Raw genomic sequence first — 8321 nt, forward strand, 5'->3', positions numbered from 1 at the left:
TGACATAATATGGGTCATGCTTGGATCGACTCGGATGCAAATAAATTGAACTGGGTGTCAAGATCATGGCCCATGGGTCTAGGCCTAACCAAGCTCATGAGATTATGCCCAACATAACCCATCATTTTCTTTTATAAAATACCGAGAATAGATACATTTATATCAAATATTTTCAATATTATTTATTAAAAATATTAATTTAATAAAATTTATTTTAATTTTAAAATTTATTTTTTAGTGTTTTCTTAAAAATAATTTTTATTTTTATTTATTTAAAAAAAAACCGTAAAGGCCTGAGCTCGGTTGAGTGCAAGTCCTTTGTTAAATTTCAAAAATATATTTATAATATTTTATATGTTTATATTTCTTTTTTTTTATAGTATCATTTCAAAATATAATTTAGGGAGAGAATTATAAATATTTATTGATGCATCAGAAGCAGTCATTTATTCCATACATTATGAGTTGCAGTGGATCAGGATTAACACATGAATCATGCATCGATCCTAATGCTTATTTCATATACATTATTTATCGGCGTATTCTATTTTTAGTTAAATGAAATAGGGTAAACCGGCTGCCTGTCGGGACGAAACAAGCCAAAGTTCCTCTCGGTTTCGTCCCCGCCCTTCTGATTCTCGTTGAACATGGCGAATATGTACGTCTCGATTGCGTTTCCGGACCTCCTCGGCGTTCCCTGGCCGACGTGTCGGATCAAATTCTGGTTATAAGTTCTGGCGTTGTCGATAGACGCAGCAAAGCCCCCCGCCGACGGCCACCCGCTCTCCGACACCACGATCCTCACGTTCGATCCCCCGACCTTCTCCAGCGCCGCGTAGGCGGCGTCCACCATAGCGTCGAAGAGATTTTGGTACCCGAACTGGCCATCCTGCACCACGACTCCGCTAGACTGGAACAGCGCGTAGTCCAACGAGATCTGAGCACTGTTGTCCCTGTAGCTGAAGTAGGGATACACGTTGAAGAGCAGCGGAGCTCCGTTCGAGGCCAAGAACTGCACTATCGCACGCATGGAATCCGGCCCGAACGCACCTTGCGAGGGAGGGAACGATTGGGAAAGGACGGCCGCGGAGACGGCGGTGGAGACGCGGATGCGGCTCTGGAGCCCGGCGGCATTGATGGCGTTCTGGATGTTTTGCATGGCCGGGAGGACGAACTGGGCCAGGCTGGGGTTCTCAGGGATGAGCTCGTTGCCGACGGCGACGTAGCTGAAGGCGACGCCGGGGAAGGCGACGATGTTGCTCTGGACCCAGGAGGTGGCGGCAGAGGGATCGGAGGCGATGGATTGGACGTTGTCGTTGGGGACCCCGACGATGAGCTGGATGTTGGACCCGGATAGCGCTTGGAGGGCATCTTGGTCGGGCGAATAGATGCGCATATTGGAGATGCCGTTGGAGCGGTAGAGGGCGACGACGTCAGAGGGCGAAGGGAGGTTGTTGCCGTCCCGACCGTAGCAGACGCCGATGCCATGAACACCTGCAGATTAAACCACAAGAAGGATTCTCATGTTCATATAAATTAAATATTTAATTCTCATGAAAAACAGGACTTGATCGTTAAAATAGATAAATAAATAAGCTAGCTAGAGAGATGAGAAAGATATATAGATCGTACGGTTTGGCACAATGATAAGAGAGATTAAAACAATGGTGCAGATAACGTTGACGCAGATAAATTTATCCATGACTACAAGAAGCTATAGATAATGTGTGAGTGGTGAAATGTGTTTAAGTGCAATCATATTTACAGGGGTCTGGGTGTGGAAATTGGGGTGACTTTGTAACGAGTTCGGATCCTATGTCCCAAAATTTTTTTATCCTCGTATCTTTTTATCGATTTGATGAATCAAATTACATCTCAAGGATGCTTTGTACATCACGAGAATATTGTACACATCTTAAGGATGCCATGATATCTTAAGATGTAATCTGGTTCGTCTGATCGATAAGGAGACACAGGGACAAAGAAGTTTCGGGACAGAGGATCCGAACTGCTTTATAATTTATTCTGCTCAAAATTTAATTTAGAAAATTAATTATTTGGAACATGGTGGTGGAAATTAAATTGATAAAGATTTAAAACTCATATGTTCGAGCATGTATTTCTCTATATCTTAGCCATTATATTAATGATTAATAGTCATTCTTAATTTACCTCTATATTTTTTCTCTAGGATTTAGGAGATATATTTAGGGATGATCATAGATCGAGTTAGTTTAATTATTAGAATAAAAAACTATCCGATCCTACTAGATCAGATAATATAATATCAGGATCTATATCCGGTCTTATATCCGGTGGTTATTATGTATCATATATCTGACGGATTGTTAGTTATTTGGATATCCGACTCTATATCCAATGAAATATAAAATATAAATATAAAACAACAAAATAATAAAATATTTTAAAATGATAATAGACATTATTCATTACACGTTGTAGCAGTTAGCTGCTACAATGTGTAGTAGTTTATCGGCACTAACTACTACAATGTGTAACAACTTATCGACAGTAGTTGTTACAAGTAGGGGTCATCGTGGATCAGGTTGGTTCGATTATTGGGATAAAAATTATCCGACTCTCCTAGATCGGATAATGCAATATCAGGACCCTACATCCGGCCCTATATCCGATGGATTTTTTTCGGCTCGGTTCATGTTGGAATAAGTGGATTGGTCGGTTTGGCGGGTTCACTGCTCACCCATAGGTATATTATATGTATTTAAATTTTAAGATTTTAAGATTTAGAAGTTGGGTACTTTATAATGGATTTAAGTTAATAAGATTTTCCTTCTTTGATTATAGTGTGTATATAAAAAAAAAAAAAATGAGATGTTTACTAAATATAATATATGTATTTAAGGATATTTTAAGAAATTTTTAATTTTAAAAAAATAAAAAAAATGGAATTTAGACGCCTAAATTAAATTCAGACGTCTCTGACCAAAATTTTTTTTAAAAAAAAACGAATCACGAGGGAAGTAGTCCGTAAGATATTATATATCTATATATTTTGACTGTATGGTATATATTTTGACTGTATGGTAAGCTAGCAGGCTGAACACGGAGTGGTCGATTTTGACGTACGTGATCTGAATTCTCAAGGGGGATTAGTCCAAATACTATGTATTTTCCACTTAATTAGTTTTCTCTGTTTGTATACGGTGATCTCATCAATTCTTTTTTTGTTATTGTCTGAACGTGGAGAATTCATAGGTTTTTGGCTACTCGTCTACGTATGCATTGACGAATTAATTAATTGTAAAATTTGTTATATAAATAGTATGATCCGTAGATATTGTAGAATAGTGTTCCATTAGACCAGCTGGTATGATCTTATAATCAGGAGTGGGACCTTACTTGTAAGTAGTAGCGAAGATTAGAACGGCAAATTTAATTGACGAATAATTTCTTATCATGCTGTATATTGTTGAAAATAAGGAATATAATACGGATGGAAATCAATCTTTATCTAACTAGAAATCTATATTATTATTTGACAAGTCAACCAACCATTGTTTAGTTGTAAAATTAATCTCTTTTAGCTAGTTTATCAACTATGAATAGCTTGATTTACTTGTCTTTATTTTGACTATAATACAATTAATATTTAACTAAAGCTGAATAATCATTCCATCTCCTATAAAATGGGTATTGCAACTCTCATTGGAAGCATCAAAAAATTCTATTTTCTATTTCCTAAAGAAAGTTTACAAAGCTCTTTCTACGTTTCTTATTCTCAAACAAGAGGACAACCTTCCGCTCTTGTGAGAAAAGTTTTATTACTCCTTGTAACATATTTTATAATACAAAAGTGATCATCGAGTTTCTAAAAGCGGTGCTTTATCTCGTACAATTTGAATTTCTTGAATTTTCTACATGATATCAGAGCGAGTTGGTTGATTCCAATAGGATGTTCTAAGTTTATTTTGGGCACTAGTTCAATCAACCTTGATGAACATTTATACATTCTTCAAATATGAGAGATTTGCAAGCAAGTTCATAACAACCTCATTTCTTTTCATCTATCATTCTCAATTCATCTAATTCCTTTTCTTGGGCCACTCATATTAAGAGATCCTTAAACTCAAGGAAGCTGTTGAAGTATATTACAAATGATTCTCTTGTCGAGTTGAACCTTTCTTTTGAAGCTTCGAATGAGAAGGATGATGCAGTATTTATTCTTCTGTCAAATTCTATGGATAAAATCCATAGAACAATGGTCACTTGTGCCCCAACGTCAAAGGTCTTGTAGGGGCAAATGAGTAATCTATATGGACAACAATCAAATCTAACAAGAATCTTCAAGATCAAGAGAAAAATTATAGATATCAAAAAGGTAGAAAAGATTCTTTCTGAGCTATTTATGATAACTATAAAGATTTATGAAATGAATATAATACTTTGAGTCTGATCACAACCAACCTCAAAGTTTTACAACAACAAATAGAGGAAGATATGATATTTATCTTTTTGTTGTCGCTAGAAGAATCATATGCTCATCTATGTAAAGAGATTATGAGGATAAAAAGTTAGGACTATGATTCAAATAGCTCAACGAGCATGAGACTTGAAGCCTCACAACCAAAGGGGCATGACTTCACTGTAGACCTAGAAGAACAAAAGGCGAATAAAGTTCAAGAATCCATAGCTATATGTGGATACTACAAGAAGCCGAATCACACAAAGGAAAATGTTGGTGACTTCATGCATACCTCAAGCCCCATCACTTAAAGAAAAAGGATCAATCATCCCATGTAACGACCCGGCTCCTCAGCACCTTGGGCGGCCCAACTGGAGGCCCATTTGGCGACCCCTTGGTGGTCCCTTGGGCGGCCAATTGGCGGTCCAACTGGTGACCCCTTATGTCATCGACCGACGACCCTCGGCCGTGCCATTACTCACTAGGTCTTCCCACCCATGGCCAGTGGATTTTTGCCTTCCCCAAGATTTGAACTCTAGACCTCCAGGCTAAGTACTAGATTTTATGAATCCTGGTAGCCAAGTGAGTGCACACTTGGCTACCAGGATTCATAAAATCTAGTACTTAGCCTGGAGGTCTAGAGTTCGAATCTTGGGGAAGGCAAAAATCCACTGGCCAGGGGTGGGAAGACCTAGTGAGTAATGGCACGGTCGAGGGTCGTCGGTCGACGACATAAGGGGTCACCAGTTGGGCCGCCCAAGGGACCGCCAAATGGGCGGCCAGTTGGGCCGCCCAAGGGGCCGAGGGGCCGGGTCGTTACAATAAAAAGGCGCCCCAGGTAGTCCCTGCCAGAGAAAATTTTGACAGCATCTCCCCTGTACGGATGTCAATATGAAATTTCCTACAATGCCCTCAGGGCCACATATACATCGGCCAACACAGCTGGAACAATAATAATATATAACAGTACAAATATAGCAAACATCCACGCAGTTTTATAATGAAAACTAAACATAAGCACAGATAAGGAAAACATCGCAAAAACCCTACTCAACTACACTCATAAAGCACAAAACCAATATCCTACTCAACTACACTCATAAAGCACAAAACCGATATCATCCAAACAAAAACCCAACGATAACAAGGGATCGTACAAAAATCCAAATTTCCAGCAGATACAAGTCTGAAACATAGTCTAACATAATAAGAAAAACCAAAGCAAGGATCCAAAGTAGAAATCCTCGCAACCTGGAGGGGGACTAGCGACTAGAACTCCTCCGGACAGCCTCAACCTGAAAAGAGTAATAACGGAGTGTGAGTCCAACACTCAACGAATACCTAGTTGACATGCATAGTAAACTATAACAAATAGCAATAACTATGTGTATAGTCTCCTGATATAACATATAGAAAGTGCAAAACTGTAAGATAAGGAGTAACTGTACTAACCAGAACCTGGGTATAGGGATATCAAGGTCGTCAGACCTAGAGTATCATAAATCTTGTATGTATGTCAAACAATGCATCCATCTAATATGCAATATATAAAGTGCAACAACCACAAGCAATAAATGCAAATAATGTATATGATGCCAATAACATGTCCTGGTCACCCCTGACGTCAGTCAGCCATCTCACACATGATGGTGAGACTGAGTGGGTAGAGTTGTGACAACCGTACACTCTGCCATCACTGCTCCTGATGAGTGACCGAGTGGATGGAATGTTGTCGGAGTACACCTATCCTCCTACCCCAAATCATAAGTGGGGGAACTCAATGCTCTCATCTCCCTGAGACAATCCAGTAGAGGGACCCCTGACGTGCTACCACGCTGCGTGATGCTACCCATGAGTGGACCAGCGGATCACTGATAGAGCCAGCACTATATCCTGTCTGATATACTACTAACCCGTGAGTGGTGGTGTTTGCAGATCCATGTAACTGGCGATGCACTCAACAGTAATAGAGCTGCCAACCGCTCAGCATGCAATCATGCAAGATGGTGCATGTCACTAAGCCGGGAAATATCTTAATCCTATCCCTCTCCATATAATGTGTATCAAGATATGTGGATCAAATAATATGATCTAGGTACACATGTCAAGTAGGGTATCTAATCAGTCCAGTATATCATAGAGCATGACATACCACTACCTCTATAACATAAAAGTAATAAACAGGTAACAAAAAATACATGCTCGGAAGTAAATAGTGACATGCCAATGCAAATATAATCATAATTATTACTACTTGTTAAGATCTACTAAACATATCAATAAGACGTATCAAAATAGATAGGTCAAGGTACCCGCCTCCAAAGAAAGGTCTAATCCGGTCCAAATCCGACGTCGAGATGCTCGTCTCGCGTCAAAGTCCTATAATATCAAACATATACGGATTTAGCTAATACCCTTAGGCATTTAATTAGCTAACCAACCATTAATCCAAATCCAACTAGGTTTAACTGAACCCATTTCACCATTACAATGGATTAGGTATCCCCTTGGATTAGATTAATACATGAACTAACAACCAAACTAATCCATATACGTCATTTACTACTAAATGATCAACGCACCCATAACAATCACAATTGCGAGGATTAAGCATTCCATAACCCATTAATCACCAATTAACAAACCAACTCCAATGTATAAATGAAATCACCTCTAAAACTTACCTAATTTACCCTCCTATGTTGAATCACAGTCGGTGAAGTTACTGCCAGAAATATGTTCCCGACATTGCAAACAAAACTACCATCAGAGACATCCATCTCAGTCAACACCACATCCATAAGCCCTAAGCTCTTACGAATCCAGAACTCAAACCAACTAACTTACCCACCCAAATTCCAAATGCTTCACTGTTGGTTCGCAATCCGGGAAACCCACTGCCGAAGTTGTGGCTGGAGTGACTCTTGCTGTCGGAGATGTGACTAGAGCAGTAAGAAGCAATTGACCTCCAAGCCATAGACTCAAATTAAATCTTACCCAAAGCTAAAGTGGTTGCTGGTGGCTACAACGGGAGGAGCTAGGGCACAGCAGTGAAGACCGAGCTAGGGCAGAGGGAGATGCTGGGAATAGAGGGGAGAAGCAAACTCGCACTCGGTAGTGGCACGCCAAGGAAGAACTAGGGTCTGATTCCTTGCTCCTGGTCGGAAACAACCCGAGCAGAGACGCGCCGGCGAAGAACCTAGGGCAAAAGATCGCTCGGCTGAGGAGAGGAGAAGACAAACCATTTCCTTGGTCTTTTCTTAATGCACGAGCAATGAACGGAAGAGGCAAGGGTGCGTCAGTTTTGGGAAGAAGAGGTAACGTTGTGAGCGCCGGCGGCGTTGGCGCGTCGGTTAGAGAAAGGAAGAAAACGACGATAGGTTGAGTGAGGCACGTCGTGGGTCGGGGGAAGGAAATGGCACAGTAGCAACGGAGGAAATAAAAGGAAAAGGAAAAAGAAATAAAATAAATAAACTTTTCCTCGTTAAAAATGGGGTAGCCTAAACAGGCTTCCCCGGGGCCTAATTTTATCCCCGTAAACTCGTCCATACGGTCTCCGAAAAATTTCTAAAAATTTCAGAAAATTTTCTTATGGTGATTCGCCCATTTTCGGTATTTTACATTCTCTCCCACTAATAAAAATTTGGTCCCCAAATTTCGTTATTTACCATCAGCAAGTACTAATAACAGATAGAAATATCAATGCTGAATAAAAATAACCTACATACCTCAAGTTAAAAGGTGAGGGTATCGAGCTCAAATCGTATCCTCGAGCTCCCAGGTAGCCCCCTCGTCTGAATGATGCTGTCATTCGACTTTAACCAGCCTGATAGTCTTGTTCCGCAGCTGACGCTCCTTCTGATCCAGAATTCGTATC

The 8321-nt window shown here is 40.0% G+C and overlaps 1 protein-coding gene across 1 annotated transcript; it reads right to left on the reverse strand.

The window, feature by feature from the left end:
- Positions 1-411: 411 nt before the first annotated feature.
- Positions 412-1732, reverse strand: LOC121983121 (glucan endo-1,3-beta-glucosidase-like). The gene is made up of 2 exons (XM_042536092.1): positions 1633-1732; positions 412-1494 (listed from the first exon to the last, which is right to left on the reverse strand). Exons 1-2 carry the CDS (start codon positions 1700-1702, stop codon positions 551-553), a joined length of 1014 nt encoding a protein of 337 aa, XP_042392026.1. The 5' UTR covers positions 1703-1732; the 3' UTR covers positions 412-550.
- Between the last annotated feature and the right edge of the window lie 6589 nt (positions 1733-8321).

Source organism: Zingiber officinale, chromosome 5A (assembly GCF_018446385.1).
Source record: "Zingiber officinale cultivar Zhangliang chromosome 5A, Zo_v1.1, whole genome shotgun sequence".
NCBI lineage: Eukaryota > Viridiplantae > Streptophyta > Magnoliopsida > Zingiberales > Zingiberaceae > Zingiber > Zingiber officinale.